We start from the raw sequence: 17,097 nt of genomic DNA, 5'->3' as shown, positions 1-17,097 counted from the left end.
TGCAACCGAACGCCGCGGGTACCGGGCCCGCCTGATCACGCGCTCATTCCTCAACAGGATACTGCCTTACGTATCAGATAGTCATAGACTTCGCTGTCCGACTGGCATTATGTCACTAGGCTGCAGTAGGTATATCTATGTCTAAAATAGATGGGTGGTTAAAACAATAAAAAAAGCGTAAGCAGTAAGTAAAAATTAAAAAAATCATACATATTTGCTACACCCTCCAGGCCAGATCGCCGGCTCATGGGTCGTGTTTTCTTTTAAGTTTACTTGGTGAATAGCTACTTATTCATATAATAAGTATAATGTAAAGAGGAGCCTGCCTCGCCAGCCCTTAGGCTGCGGTTCCACTGAGGCGGAGACGAGCGGAGCTGAGAGGAGACGTGTGGGGATCGACCAATCACATTACATGAAAAAGACGAGATGTGGATTTCATGTTTAGCCTAAGTGCACCCTGCTAAATTATAACGAGCTCAAAGTACCGACCGCCTTCATCGGAAAAGGGTAGCAGCCTTGAGATAGATGCACTAGAGTAACAAACCTTGTCCAAATGTGACGCAAAAAAAATACTTTTTAGTGCGTGACGATGCAGCTTCGAAAGCATTGATTTTAAAAGCAAACATATATCTCTCTTAGTAAGACAAGCCGTACAAACAGGACACACAGTCGTGGTGGCCTAGTGGGCAAAGAACCAACCTCTCGAGTATGAGGGCGCGGGTTCGATTCCAGGTCAGGCAAGTACCAATGCAACTTTTCTAAGTTTGTATGTACTTTCTAAGTATATCTTAGACACCAATGACTGTGTTTCGGATGGCACGTTAAACTGTAGGTCCCGGCTGTCATAGAACATCCTTGGCAGTCGTTACGGGTAGTCAGAAGCCAGTAAGTCTGACACCAGTCTAACCAAGGGGTATTGGGTTGCCCGGGTAACTGGGTTGAGGAGGTCAGGCAGGGCAGTCGCTCCTTGTAAAGCACTAGTACTCAGCTACATCCGGTTAGACTGGAAGCCGACCCCAACATAGTTTGGGAAAAAGGCTCGGAGGATGAGTAAGACAAGCCGTAATACATAGCTGTCACTTGCACGAGACGAACATGTAAGGATGTATATGTTAGAAGCTTACTACATTATTAAACTGATAATCTCCTTGACAATGTTTATTATGCTTCCTATTCCGCTGAGTAACATTACTCATGGCGTGCTGCGCTCTCGCCATACAGCGTCATTATTGTTACAAACATTAGTCCATAAATAATTGTCATCATCTGTCTAGCCTTTTCCCAACTATGTTGGGATCGGCTGGGAAAAACTGACTGAATTTCTTACATTTAGATGCCAGGGAGTCTGATAAGCAGTCTTACCTAGGGGTATCGGGTTACTCGGGTAACTGAGCAGAGGAGGCAGTCGCTCCTTGTAAAACACTGGTGCTCAGTTGCATCCGGTTAGACTGGTGGCCAACCCCAACATAGTTGGGACAAGGTTCGGGAGATGATGATGCTTTATAAACCACGGAGATATGCACGAACAAACATAAAGAACACACAAACATACGAATTGAGAACCACCTCCATTTTAAGAAGTCGACAAAATTTTTTATGAGTCAATCCCAAAATCTACATACATAAGTGCGTGTTTGAGAGAAAGTAGAACATGCAGTCGCTGGCGCAATCAATGTAGCCGCACCAGCCAGACACGGACTTATAAGGCTGACGCACCTAAACATTTGTTTTTGCTAGTGGTTAGTGTTTTTAGAAGTGGGTTTTACTTTTTTGTAAAAAGTGTTTTATTTTTATTAAGGTAGGTAATGAATAAGATAAATAAGGTCAAAATTAAGATAGGTACGCCCTTATATTGTGGGGTAATTCAGTAGATTTAAATTTTCACAGTTTAGAGGCAATTATATTTAAGAAGTGTTTGATATGAAATGTGAAAAAGGGTAGGTAGTAAGTTTATAATTATTAAAAAAATGTTTTATGTCATGTAAGCAAAAATAATGTTTTAATATTTTATGTAACTTCAAATTTATCATTTTCGCAATTTTTCCTTTATCTGTACTATATAACGTTGCTTCTTGCCGAATTTCAAGATTCTGAGTTCACGGGAAGTACCTTGTAGGTTTTGATTCCCTAGCGTGTGACGGAAATTCGTCTAAGGTGTCGGTATAACTGCTGTATCTTTTGATCACGTTAACTTAGAAGTTTGATTTTTTCACTGCCTAAAGGGACAATAGACCTAGGTAGTAGGCATGCCAAATTTCAAGACTCTGAGATTACGGGAAGTATCCTGTAGGTTTTGATTCTTTTGCGAGTGTCGAAAATTTGTTGAAAATATCGACATAATCGGCTGTATCTTTTGATTGGCTTGGCTTAGAAGTTTGATATTTTCACAGCTTAAAGGGACAATAGACCTGAGTATTTCATGTGAATTTCAGTTTGATACGTCCACGCGTTCTTGAGATAAAGGGTCTTGACAGACAGACAGACAGACAGACAGACGGACAACAAAGTGATCCTATAAGGGTTCCGTTTTTTCCTTTTGAGGTACGGAACCCTAAAAAATAGTAGGTACGCCTGATCATGGCAGAGTATGGTTAGAACTGGATAAATACCTACAGAAAGAATAAAGTTGTTAATTGAACAACTAATTTGTACCCATATTCTTACAAATAAATGTTTCTTTCTTTCTTTCTAAAAAGATTTAGATGCAACCAGCTACTTTGTTGAGGTTGTACTGTAGGTTTACAAATATTTATACAGAGTGATCCAGAAGGTGCTTCTTTTAAATGACGGAAGTAAATCCTTGATCGTTGACGTGTTTGGATTGTATTTAAGGCTTCAGTAGTGCCTCGTATAGGTAAGTAGAAGGCATCGCGGATTTATGGAAGTGACGTATGAAGGAAGCGTGGTGAAACGGCTCGTTGTAAGGAATCGGTCGCAGCAGCGGGAACAATGGCGGCTCGGGTGACGGCGGGTCGTTGTTCGCGGCGCTGGCCCGCGTGACGTCACGCGGCCTTGCGACGTGCGCGCGCGCCGCTGTGTCAGCACGCGCGCTCACGTGCGCATCTGTCGCCGATGCGACCGACTGTCACTGTCAAGGTCGCCGCCGTTTACTTCCTTGCTTTCATTCCACCCGTACAAACTTATGATTGATTGCACCAAATCCGCTACCATTACTCGATTACTAAATAATGGGTTACTTTGTTTTTATTTATAACCTACTTAATCCACTCATAAGTGTTATGATCATAAAGTTCCAAGAACCATTTTAGCTTCCTACTTCGTAAGCAGAACAGGCTCGACAATAATTGAGCTAGTATAATGTAGGTTTATGTGCCCATTCTTGTGTTGACTTGAACGCCGGATGTGTTTGTTTGCGCGCCTGGCCGAGTGCGGGCCAGGCGCTAGCAGTAGAGTGGGCCGCTCGGAGTAACTAGCGTGTGTTGCGCAGTCGAAATGGCGGAGTTTTTCACGGAGGGGCGCGAGTGCGTGAACTGCGGCGCCATCCACACGCCGCTGTGGCGTCGCGACGGCACCGGCCACTACCTGTGCAACGCGTGCGGCCTCTACAACAAGATGAACGGCATGAACCGGCCGCTGAAGCAGCCGCGGCGGCTGGTACGTCAGCGCCTGGCCGCGGCCCACGCGCCCCCGCACGACGTACGCAACATGTGCTCACTAACCCCGCGCCCCCCCCGCTCCCGTGAGATCCGCGCCCGCCGAGCGCCCGCTCGAACTGCTCGCTCGCGCTCCGCTCAGCGCTCAGTCACGCTTGTTCTGGTTGCAGTGGCCGCGGAGGGGGCCCCGCCGGGCGCGGATTTCTACAAGGGCTTCCTGTTTAACGGCATGGCGTCGTCGCACGCGCTGCCCGCGCCCGCGCCGCTCGCGCACCCCGCGCACCAGCCCTCCACCCCCTCTGACTACAAACAGAAGAAAGGGGTACGTGCCCCGCCCCCGCCCCCACCCCACGCCCAACACCTAACGCCCGCCCACTAACACCCATCGCTTCTATATCTAACATCACCGTTATTTTGTAGTTCAGTAATGCATGCCAACCGAAAGACTTGAAAAGTCAATCGGCGTTTGTAAGAAGTTGAATAGTTGTCGAGCTCGTGAGAGCGGGTGTAATGTAGTGGTGTGCGCAGATGGGCACGAAGCGGCCGGGCATGTCGTGCACCAACTGCCAGACCACGACGACGTCGCTGTGGCGGCGCAATTCGCTGGGCGAGACCGTGTGCAACGCGTGCGGCCTCTACTACAAGCTGCACAACATCAACCGCCCGCTCGCCATGAAGAAGGACTCCATACAGGTACGCCGCCATACACCCGACACGCATTATGTCGACAAACGACAATCATGAATAACTCCAGGATAGCAAATTAGCCACCTTAAACGTGTCTGTTTGACACACAATTTATTCTCTGATAACCGAATTCTTGCGGTGTTATAGTTGCTGATGATACACAACAGTCATTTTGTATGTACCAACCTATGTATGTGTTCATATTTATTAAAAAACCATGAAATGAAGTTGTACAAGAATTTACCCAAAACAAGCTCTTAGTTTTGTTCTCCGCTGCAGACAGGTGTTATAAAATGGGCGTCGTATGCAACGAACCTGTAGAATTGAATTTCATAGCCGAGTCGGCTTCAGTCTACCCGGATGCAGCTGAGTGTTAGTTACCAGTATTTCACATAGTGCGACTGCACATCTGAGCACCTGGATCCAGTTGCCGCTACTCATACTTAGCTTAGTTTCTTTTTAAAACATAAGATTATTATTTTTCCAGACGAGAAAGAGGAAGCCAAAAAATAGTATAAAAGCAGAACGAAGTATCAAGGCGTCCGTGCAGCGCGCCGTCACGTCTTCGGGCGTGAAGATCGAGAACCTATGTGAGTATCCGTGAGCGTGGCGCCGGCCGGCAGCAGCTCGCCAGCCGGCGCCGTGCTCACGCGTGTGTCTGTGCAGTGGACAGCGGCGCGGCGGCCGGCAGCGGCGCGCGCTCGCCGCTCTCGCTCAACTACTACGTGCAGCACGCGCTCAAGGTGGAGGAGCCGCCGCCCGCGCACTCAGCGCACGCCGCGCACGCGCCGCACGCGCCGCACGTGACGCACGCCGCGCACGCGCAGCACGCGCACGCGCCCCACGCGCTCTACGACGAGGAGTATCGGCGCGCGGCCGACGAGCGCCTGGAGCGGCCCACCGTCGTGTCCATGGGCAGCTGAGCCGCGGCGCCCGCCTGACCACATAACCTTATAGAATCTCAGTTGTTTAGATACCTAGTTAGTGCCTAGATGATAGCGAGCGCGATGACTCGCTAGTTGACCAAATAGCACCCTGTACATATAAGCCGCAGCGCACTCGCGCGACCACTCCTAGTGTCGTACGATTCGCACGTGTGCTGTAGTGAGCTGTTTTTAATCGTGTGTTCCCACTGTTACCAAATAATAATTATGTATAATAAGCGATGAGACTGTATAATGAATCATTCCTAAAGCATTGCATTCCTAGGTAGATAGCTTAATGTTTCTTTTAAAGTAAGCTATGTCGCCGCAAAGAGGCTGTTTTGAATGTAACACAGCTAATTTTATTTTATGTTGAACGATAAAGTTTATATTTTTATAAAATAATCAATTTTTAGTATGGCGTGTACTGGCATCCGATGAATAGATTTTTTTTTTTCAAAATATTATCGACTTGGTTTGAATAGGAGGCACGCGTCGCCTGAGCGACTCGGGCGGTGAGCGTCGCTCTAGTGTTAGTATAAGTACATTAGTAAAGATATTTTTGTTGACTCCATGACTTCTAAAAGCATTCCAAGAATGAATCCAAGTAGCGTAGTGAATGTAGTGCTGTGACACCGGCGCGCACTGCTCGCTGCACGCGCCTGCACTGCTGACTACTGCAACATCAGTAGGTAGTGCAGAGCGTGGTCGCGTACCTGCATCTTGTACGCTCTATGAACGCATAGATCTGAGGTACCTCTCTATTGCATAAATCCGAATTATATTATTTTAATTTAAATAAGAATTAATTAGTTATATGTAATTATGTTATTTTTTATATAATGTCGACTATTGTTGCATGTTTATTGAAAGTAATATATAATAATAATAATGTGAATAGAGTATAATAGGGTGGAGTGGGTAACCGCCGGCGAGTGCCGGCGAATAGATCTGATGCCTTGTCGCCAAATATATTGCATACAAATGTAAGTATAGATACGTGATGTTATAAATATTTATGTGTTATGTGGCGCGTCCTGCGAGGCGTTACTCTAGTATATACATGTACTGTATTGTGTAAATATTACATAAGCGATCAGATTGAAGAACACCTTGAATTAAAGGTACTTTGAAGCTCAAGCCTGTTGTTTGATTCAGCTGCCTGACATGTTGCACCCGCGTCCAGCACGCTCGCCCTCGCGTCCAGCACGCGGCTCCGGCCGTGCTGCTGCGCTCATAGCGGACATCATTTACTGTATTTTTCAGGCATTACATAATTTGCACTCAGCACAGGTCAGAAAGTGCACTTGGAGAGGCCTATGTCCAGCAGTGGACTGCGATAGGCTGATGATGATGATGACAGCTCAGAAAGACCATCTTTGGTCCGTTTTCACTCACTCAGCTCGCTGATCAATGCGTTATGCAATGTACGATGTTACTCACAAAGTAGGTATGACGCTTACCCACCTCGACGAGCGCGTGGAGTACGTGACAAAATATCAAACGCACACATATGTATAAGTATTATTACAATCATATCTAACCGTGTACAACGCACAGGGAATCGACTGCGATGAGTGGTTCGCGGGGCTGGCGGAGAGGGGGGGCATACACTGAAACAATATGGCGTCTTATCATCAGGCATCGCGTCACGTGCACCCTGCTCCCCTCGCCCCTCAACACCGCTCTTTATTAGCTTTTCACGGAAAATATTCGACGAAAAAAACAACTGATAAGATCGCGATGAGGTCGAGCGGCGCCCATCAATAATCCGTCGATGTATCGCGTATCAGATCCGGAGCGGGGATTACAGCGGTAGGTACCGCGGCCGCACTGCGCACTTCACACTCGCACTGTCCGACATTGCCCGAGCCGCCGGGCTGCTGCAGCACCCTCCACGTCGTGGCTGCGCGGGCGCCGAGCCGGCTGTAACGAGGCGGCGACAGATACGCGCTCTCTAATCAAATCTGTAGGCCTTCTATCTGATAATTATACGGTATCGGGGATGGTATCGCGGTATCTCTGCACCAGATACGGAGCTCTCCAGGGCTGGAAGCGGGCGGGGCGGGGTGGGGCGACGCGGGGCGGCGGGTGGCACGGCGACGATCCCTACAAATATTTGTGGTGGGTTCGTGTCGTGTTTGCGGACGTTATCACGGGCTGGGCGCGTCCCCTCGCCCGCGAGCCGCTGCAACGCCGCGACGACCTGCAGCTCGCGGCTCGTCGCATGCTCGCGTCCACTATGTACTCACATCAGCTGTTCTACTAGATACTGTATCTGTTAGATACGATTATCAAAACTTTAAGATAACCGGTCTCACATTAGCGCCTAGTTAAGATAAACGAGATAACAATTTGCATATCTGAAGAAAGGCGCGATACTGAGTGGAGTATCAATGGGGTCGATGCACTGTACACACAGACACACACGCTAAGGTGCCTTATTATATCACAGTCCCCGTGCTTGTATTTGTAATTAGATTAGCTAGGAGTGAGGGCGGCCTACATAGAGCGCGTTGTGCAACGCGGCGTGTTGTGTCGCCTCGTCTCGAGCTTGCTGCACAGACCTAGTTGTTCACACACAAACTGTTAGTCGATCGCGCCCTGAACTCACCCTACAGAAAGAAACGAAAGCGCCCCTCGGTCGCTGCCAGGTGTTCCACATTTTGCCTCCGAGTGGACGTTACTCCAGTCTTCATGTTGTGGCCGTTTTCATTATGATTTTGTTTCAAAGTTAGTATTTCTGAGGCACTGGAAAAGTCCAAACTGTTCTGTCGTAATGTAAGTAGGTAAAGGTACCGCATGTTAGACTAGAAATAGCTATATATAAACACAATACAAGGTATTGGAGATTTAGATGATCTGATGACGTGTGCTTTCTGTACTAGCAGTACAGGCATTCTCTCAACTCATCGATTAATTCGTTCTGGGTATATTAAAGCAGAATTTAATAAATGATGTAGACACATGTAAATGGCACATATGCGCGAACACAAAAGAAACAAAGAACATCATCATCCGCCGAGCCTTTTCCCAACTATGTTGGGGTCGGCTTCCAGTCTAACCGGATTCAGCTGAATACCAGTGCTTTACAAGAAGCGACTGCCTATCTGACCTCCTCAACCCAGTTACCCGGGCAACCCGATACCCCTTGATTAGACTGGTGTCAGACTTACTGGCTTCTGACTACCCGTAACGACTGCCAAGGATGTTCAATGACAGCCGGGACCTACAGTTTAACGTGCCATCCGAAACACAGTCATTGGTGTCTAAGGTATATTTAGAAAGTACATACAAACTTAGAAAAGTTGCATTGGTACTTGCCTGACCTGGAATCGAACCCGCGCCCTCTTACTCGAGAGGTTGGTTCTTTGCCCACTAGGCCACCACGACTTAAAAGAAACAAAGAACGATGACAAAAAAATACAAACATCCGAATTGAGAAACTTCTTTTTAACCGACTCCAAAAAAGAGGATTCTCAAATCGTCTTTTCTTGTCTTTGTTACGCAACTCTCTTTTGAAAGAGCAACTCTCAGGTCTCATTGTCACAAAGTCAGGATCTGACTGATCTGAACTCCGCATAGGTATGTAGCAACTATCAAGTGTTTAGGCTCATTTTATTCGTATTGATGACATCTTTACACCGAAATATGTTAAGACTACCGTATCAGACCTCAGAATTAATCAAAGTGAATTAATTCTGCATCAAGCTTTTTATTCCTGGTCAGTATTTTACAATCTTCTTCCTACTGCCCTGTTCCCAATTTTATGTTGGGGTCTATTCTATTCTATTCTATTTTTGGATATGGCAATCCGTGTCGATGTCAATTCGACGGTTCTGCCAATGACAAGTGGGATGACAAGCAAGTAGTGCTTTTAATGAAAAAAAAATAAAAATAATAATTATATATTGATTTAAGACGGAGCTGTGGCCGATCTTGTGTAACTTAATGTGTTAGTAGGACGGCACTGAAACAAACAGAAATACATTTACATATATAAAAATAACAAGAAAATGTTAGTAACACATAACATACATATACCACAACCATACAAACTGAGGCCTAAATATAGGCCACAGTTTATAATTTAATATTGTTTTGATGTATAAACATCAACAGCATCTGGAGCAGTTCTGGACAGGAGTGGGATAAGAGGGAACGGAAATTAGTAGGGAGAGGAATTTTAAGTTTTTGGAGACGACCATATAAATCAAAGGATGAGTTGTTAGGACAGTCAAAAAATATATGGTCCAGGGTACCCTCATCCAGTCCACACTCGCAGAGGGATGAATCCTGCACCCGAATTTTGCGCAGAAAGACCGGTGTACAACAGTGACCTAACCGTATTCTGCACAGGACTGAAATTACCCTTTTAGGGTATTTTTTAAATTTTGAAAACCACGGTTTTGGTTTTACAACCGGTTGAATGGCGAAATAAGAGCTACCCTTCTTTTTGCTGGAGATGTTCCAGCATTCCTGCCACGAGGTCTCAAGACTCAATTTAGGGAGGTTTAGCAGGTCATGCCCTTGAAGGGAGAAGTGTACAAGGTCAGCAGACTCAGATGAACACGCATCTTTGGCCAATGCATCGGCACATTCATTGCCCGCTATACCGCAATGGCTAGGAATCCAGACTAAGTGAACTTCTTTCTCTTGCCTAGTGCAGGAGAAAAGGGACTTTTTAATATCCAGGACAATAGGAAAATGGAGTTTAGTTCTAAAGGGATTCTGGGATAGGGCTTGGAGACAGCTAAGGGAGTCAGTAAAGATAACTCCATAGCTAATCTCATGGGACTCTATAAAACGACAAGCTTCCAATAGTGCCACACACTCGCCTGTAAATACAGAAGACTCCTTCGGACATTTGAATTTCAAAATTATTTTAGAGTTCTGATAGTAAACCGCGGCTCCAGTACAGCCACCATTTGATTTGGAAGCATCCGTGAAGAACTTTTGAAACCCAATCCATCGTTCACCCAAAACCGCATTAAAGGCCGAATTTGCCGATGGGGAGTTTTTGGATATGCCAATGTTATAGAATATTTTAGGGGTGAAGCAAAGTACTTCATAGGGGTAATTAAATAGAGGAAGTCTGGGATATGGAGCAATGGGGGATTCTAAATTTTGAAAAAACCGGTATGCTTTTAGGAATAGGGGGATTTCTTTGTGTTCCCAATATTTGGAGCTGTGACAAAGAGTGTCAAGCTCTCTGAGTTTTGGGATGAGGGGGTGGGACGACTTGGGAATAACCCTGGATAGGAAACGGGAAGCAAGGTACTGACGTCTCAGGGCTAGAGGAGGTTCCGCGCATTCGACCTGCAAGGCGTTAATAGGCGACGACTTCATGCAACCTGAGATGATTCGAAGGCATTGAGATTGAATCCTATCTAAACCGGCCAAGGCACCTTTGTTGCTTGGAATCACCAAGTGTGACCCATAGTCCAGGATACTGCGGACTAAGGCATTGTAGACCAGTTTCATAGTGAAGGGATGGGCCCCCCACCAGACACCAGCGAGAGCTTTTAAGATGGAGATTGCTCTTTCGCATCTTTGGATCAAATAGTTAAAGTGGTGAATCCCGGATAATTTTGAATCTAAGAAAACGCCTAAAAATTTTGTTTTATTATTTATGGGAATATCTTGTCCTTGAATGTTAACTGAGACCTGAGGGATCAGTAGTTTTCGGGAAAAAATCACTACCGAGCTTTTTGGGGCGGATAACGTGAGACCATGGTTCAAAAGCCATGTGTGCAGAGAGTCCAGGGAGAGACAGAGAGATGAGGCAGCGTCCGCAATAGATGAATTTACTACATACAACACTAGGTCGTCCGCGTATTGTAGAAGGTGGCAGTCACAATTAAGGCAGGAGCCAATGTCTGCTGTATACAGGTTGTATAGTAGTGGGCTCAGAACTGAGCCTTGGGGAAGGCCCTTCCACGTCTGTCTCACCTCAAATACCTCCCCCTGCACTCTGAGCATCAAAGAGCGAGACATGAGGAGTGCGCATATACATTGTACCATCTTACCCGGAATCCTCAGCTGTTGCAATTTTTGCCTGAGAACTGGAAGAAGGACGCTGTCGTATGCGGAAGAGATGTCAAGGAAAGTGGCTACAGCAGATTCATTTTTGGAAAAGGCTGTACGGATATCAGTAACCAAAATTGCCACACTGTCCATGGTGCTAAGCCCCTTTCTAAAGCCAAACTGATGGCTCGGCAGTAAATCCCTAGACTCCACCAACCACTCAAGTCTATTTTTAATTAAATGTTCCAATATCTTGGCCAACACTGAGGACAAAGCAATTGGTCTAAGGCCATTCGGATCATCAGCAGTCTTGCCGGGCTTCAAAAGGGGAATTACTATCTGAGCTTTCCACTGTTCGGGAACCCAACCAAATTGATAACAATAATTTAATATTCCTAAAAAATACTTTTTTGCTTCAAAACCAAAATGAACTGCAAATGAGTACGGTATGCCGTCTATGCCTGGGGCGGAATCCCTAACATGACGTAACACCGCATCAAGTTCCTCCAACGAAAATGGTTCATTCATAGGATCGTCCAAAATATTTACAGACGGGAGCAGAAGTTCTGAGGAAGAAGGAACATAGGCTGGAGCAATTTTGTCGAAAAAGGATTCAGCAGTTTGTCTCGAGATAGGGGAAGAGATAGATGGGGAGCAGCCTCGCCTGAAACGATTAATGCTCTTCCAAACTGCTGAAATAGGAGTGGAAGGGGATAGAGAAGTGCAAAACTTAACCCAACCGCGACGTTTCTTCTTGCGAAGAAGCCGTCGAGATTGAGCTAACACTCGTCTGTACCGTATAAGATTGACGCTATTCATCGCATCATTGTACTGTTTTTCGGCCTCTTTTCTTTCTTTAATAACCGATGTGCATTCTTGATCCCACCACGGGGGTGACGGGATTTTATTTCTGGCACAGTTGCGCAACGGAAAGGTAGAGTCTGCGCTTGAGGTAATGGCCGAGATAAAGCCATCGTAGCAGCTCTTAGCATGGCAGTGACCAGAAGAATCTTGGAAACTTGAATTTAAATTTGGAAGCGTACTAATTTTCCCCTCCAGTAAAGATGCAAACTTCGACCAATCAGGTTTGGACAAGTTGTACTTCAATAGTGGAGGAGAAGTTTTCTCTAAATAAGTTTTATTAATTAAAGTTACAACAATGGGGAAATGGTCGCTACCATGCGTCAGAGTAGTACATTCCCAATGAATTGATGCCGCCAACTCAACTGAACAGAATGTGAGGTCTACACAACTCTTTTGCTGTCCTGGAAGGGATCTACGAGTAGGGCTACCATCATTTAAGATGCAAAGGTCTAAATCATCCAAGATTTCTACTAAACCTTCCCCAAACGAATCACAACGATTGGAGCCCCATCTAAAGTGGTGACAGTTGAAGTCACCCATGACGAGCACAGGTCCTACTATGCTATTCAAAATGTCCCTAATGGTGGTTAAAAACCTACGCTGAGGATGGGAAATATACACCGATAAAACAGTGATACCCTCAATTCTACACGCAACTATATTCATATCACCATCCAGAACCGGAAGGGACAAGGTGGAGAGGGGGACACGATTATTAACAAGGAGAGCCGACCCTCCATAGCCATCAGATCTGTCACATCTGAGAATATTAAATAGTGGTATATTAAAACTGAGACTCGGGGTGAGCCAAGTCTCAGCTACAGAGCAAGCCAGAGGCTTGAATTTGTTGAGGAGGAATATGAGGTCGTGCTTTTTATGCCACACGCTCCTCACATTCCATTGAAGGAATACTTGGCGAGGCGCCATTTCTAATATTTGATAAAAGGTTAGTTAATTGGTAGGCAACGTTGGACGGTAATTGGGTATTATTGGTGGATAGGATTGTAGATAGAAGTTTAATAAGTATATCTATTATTGAGGAAACATTACTATCAATGAATGGGTTATTCAGAGCGCAGCCATCAGGCTGTGAAGGTGCAGGGGAGTTAATAATCTGCTGATGGGCAGCTTTATCATAAGAGGGAGATAGAGGGGCATGGGTCCTTGGCTTAAGGAAAACAGTTTTGCGGTATGACTGAGTGGGGGCGGGAACTGCTTTTGCAGCATTCGCATAATTGCGAGAAGCAAGTGGGACAGATTTGCTAGCTTCAGCATATGAAAGGGACTTCTCAGCCATAACCGTCTTAATGGCCTTCTGTCTACCCAACTCCGGGCATGACTTGCTATTTGCAAAATGATTCCCTGAGCAGAGCACACAGAATGCCTCCGCCTCAGAAGTGCTGCAACCATCACCAGGGTGATCATGGCCGCACTTACTGCAGCGAGGCTTGGACCGACACACTAGTTCCACATGACCAAACCTGCAGCACTTACGGCACTGGATGGTGGGATAAACATATTGCTGAACTGGAAGGGAAGTGTAACAGCAAAAAACTCTTTGAGGCAATACTTGGCCATCAAAGGTAAGTACACATGTCTCTGTTGCCTTGAATTCAGTTACTCCATCTATAACTACTTTCCTGCTTATGCGACGAACTTTCAGGATTTCACCACAACCTGAAGGGACCTGTAAGTATTTTTGGGCTTCCTCTTCATTTAAATCTGTGGGAACACCAGTCACAACTCCCATCCTAGTTATATTAAAAGTGGGGATTGAGGCAACATAGCAGTTCTTATGTAAAATGCTGTTGATAATAAATGAGTTTGCATCCTGAGGGGATTTAAACTCTACAGACACACGGTTCCTACCAACTTTTTTAACACCATCACGGACAACGTTAGTAATATTATGTTTTTGTAGGAATATTCCGAAAGTAACAGGGTGTAGAGAGGTACCGGCGTTAGGCTGGGGCTCCAATCGAGAGACATGAACGATAAAAGGTGCCTTATCAGTAGCTGAGTACCTGCTGCGGCCAACTAGGTTCCTTTGTTGTTTGGATGGCGGGGTTGACACGCTAATGTTAGCATCATCTCCGGAGCGTTTCCTGGTATACGAGGTTGATGGGGTCTGGGAGTCCGCGATGCTGCAAGCAACATCAGCGAGTTGGGATAGCGGATAGTTGGGGGAAAGAGGAGCATATGCAGAGATGTCGGGAGGATCGGGATCGGGAGGTTTATTTTGATCCATTATGCTTATAAACAACTAGTAAGTTACCGAAATAACAGTACACCACTGGAGACAAACACAAGGACAACACACAAACACAAAACTAAGTCACAAAAGTTCACCAAAACACTTAAAACGGCTGAAAATTCTAGGCACACGTGCTAACCATAGACACTCTGTGGCGAGAAATCTATGTTGGGGTCGGCGCAACATGACATTATCTTCCATTTTCCCCTGTCACTCGTCATACTGACACTCACTCCCTTCCCATTCATGTCATCTTTCAGGCAATCCATCCATCTTTTCTTAGGTCTTCCTCTTCCTCTCCATCCATCTACATTCATACTTAGCACACACTTTGTTGCATGCGTATCGTCCCTCCGTATTTTACAGTAGTATTTTACAATGATATTTGCATTTACTTTTTTATAAAAATAAATAGGAGGGGGAAAATTAATTTATTAATATTGTTTAGGACTTTCTACAATATGACTTACGATTGCCACTGTTTAAAATATTATCGTTTTGGCCCCAAAAATTTTAAAGCGGTAAAGATAACTTTTTTACAGACATTTTTTTGGGAAGTCGGTTAAAAAGTTACTTAAAACAATCAGTGAATGTTCTGGGTTGATGGGCAAGACTTGATCCTGACTGCGAGTCCTGCGCCCGCGCACCGTTGACGCTGCGCTTTTTTCCGCACAGTCCTAAAGACTACGTTTTTAATCATACATAACTGTGGATTCTATACTAATACGCTTATAATAAAACTGGCCCAGAGCGTGGCGGGCTACGCTCAGTGTAGGGTTCCGTGGTTTCCCGAGTATAGCCGATACCTATTAGGAGGATAAATTAGATGGGTATGTTGGATGTTCAGTGGTAATTAGGAGGATAAACTAGATGGGTATGTTGGATGTTCAGTGGTAATTAGGAGGATAAACTAGATGGCTATGTTGGATGTTCAGTGGTAATTAGGAGGATAAACTAGATGGCTATGTTGGATGTTCAGTGGTAATTAGGAGGATAAACTAGATGGCTATGTTGGATGTTCAGTGGTAATTAGGAGGATAAACTAGATGGGTATGTTGGATGTTCAGTGGTAATTAGGAGGATAAACTAGATGGGTATGTTGGATGTTCAGTGGTAATTAGGAGGATAAACTAGATGGCTATGTTGGATGTTCAGTGGTAATTAGGAGGATAAACTAGATGGCTATGTTGGATGTTCAGTGGTAATTAGGAGGATAAACTAGATGGCTATGTTGGATGTTCAGTGGTAATTAGGAGGATAAACTAGATGGCTATGTTGGATGTTCAGTGGTAATTAGGAGGATAAACTAGATGGCTATGTTGGATGTTCAGTGGTAATTAGGAGGATAAACTAGATGGCTATGTTGGATGTTCAGTGGTAATTAGGAGGATAAACTAGATGGCTATGTTGGATGTTCAGTGGTAATTAGGAGGATAAACTAGATGGCTATGTTGGATGTTCAGTGGTAATTAGGAGGATAAACTAGATGGCTATGTTGGATGTTCAGTGGTAATTAGGAGGATAAACTAGATGGCTATGTTGGATGTTCAGTGGTAATTAGGAGGATAAACTAGATGGCTATGTTGGATGTTCAGTGGTAATTAGGAGGATAAACTAGATGGCTATGTTGGATGTTCAGTGGTAATTAGGAGGATAAACTAGATGGCTATGTTGGATGTTCAGTGGTAATTAGGAGGATAAACTAGATGGCTATGTTGGATGTTCAGTGGTAATTAGGAGGATAAACTAGATGGCTATGTTGGATGTTCAGTGGTAATTAGGAGGATAAACTAGATGGGTATGTTGGATGTTCAGTGGTAATTAGGAGGATAAACTAGATGGGTATGTTGGATGTTCAGTGGTAATTAGGAGGATAAACTAGATGGGTATGTTGGATGTTCAGTGGTAATTAGGAGGATAAACTAGATGGGTATGTTGGATGTTCAGTGGTAATTTTTGATTGTGTGAACCGATTTTAATAATATCTTTTTTATTAAAAAAAATATACGTTAAAGATTATAAAATGTGTACACTCATCATTATCCTCCGAGCCTTTTTCCCAACAATGTTGGGGTCGGCTTCCAGTCTAACCGGATTCAGCTGAGTACCAGTGCTTTACAAGAAGCGACTGCCCTATCTAACCACCTCAAACCGGTTACCCGGGCAACCCGATACCCCTTGGTTAGACTGGTGTCAGACTTACTCGCTTCTGACTACCCGTAACGACTGCCAAAGATGTTCAATGACAACCGGGACCTACAGTTTAACGTGCCATCCGAAACACAGCCATTGGTGTCTAAGATATACTTAGAAAGTACATACAAACTTAGAAAAGTTGCATTGGTACTTGCCTGACCTGGAACTTTGTAACTTTGAAAATGTGTACACTAATTTTTTTTTATAAATACGGTTAAATTAGAATCTTCTTCTTAGGAAAACAATATTTTTGATATTAAAAAAAAACGTTTATTATCGAGTTCAAAACAATTTTCCTAGAAAGAGTATATTAAGTTTTATATTTGGGATTTTTTTTCATATTTTCAACAAGTAGGTATGGTTCAAAAGTCAAGAGTTATTATTTCCGAAAATAATAATATTATCAAAAAGTGATAGTTGTAAGCTCTAATTCATAGGTCTATGTCCAGCAGTGGACTGCGATAGGCTGATGATGATGATGATGATGATGGACGGACGGACAGACATGGCGAGGCTCCTCGCCCGTGTTCCT

The 17,097-nt window shown here is 44.7% G+C and overlaps 1 protein-coding gene across 6 annotated transcripts in view; it reads left to right on the top strand.

Annotated features, from left to right (window-relative positions):
* LOC124636881 (transcription factor BCFI-like) overlaps positions 1-6,364 on the top strand; it is a 42,311-nt gene extending 35,947 nt beyond the window's left edge. For 2 of the 6 annotated variants that reach the window (XM_047173159.1, XM_047173132.1), the window contains exons 6-9: positions 3,449-3,615; positions 4,143-4,307; positions 4,789-4,891; positions 4,968-6,364. In XM_047173159.1, the coding sequence (XP_047029115.1) occupies positions 3,449-3,615; positions 4,143-4,307; positions 4,789-4,891; positions 4,968-5,224 (692 nt within the window). In that variant the 3' untranslated portion in view covers positions 5,225-6,364. Of the gene's footprint in view, positions 1-3,448; positions 3,658-3,784; positions 3,937-4,142; positions 4,308-4,788; positions 4,892-4,967 lie in introns of all 6 variants that reach the window. The other 4 variants (XM_047173152.1, XM_047173122.1, XM_047173167.1 and 1 more) reach the window with 2 other exon arrangements.
* The last annotated feature ends 10,733 nt before the right edge of the window (positions 6,365-17,097 follow it).

This window comes from Helicoverpa zea, chromosome 2 (genome assembly GCF_022581195.2).
Source record: "Helicoverpa zea isolate HzStark_Cry1AcR chromosome 2, ilHelZeax1.1, whole genome shotgun sequence".
Classification (NCBI taxonomy): domain Eukaryota; kingdom Metazoa; phylum Arthropoda; class Insecta; order Lepidoptera; family Noctuidae; genus Helicoverpa; species Helicoverpa zea.
This window is presented reverse-complemented; position numbering and strand designations above follow the sequence as displayed.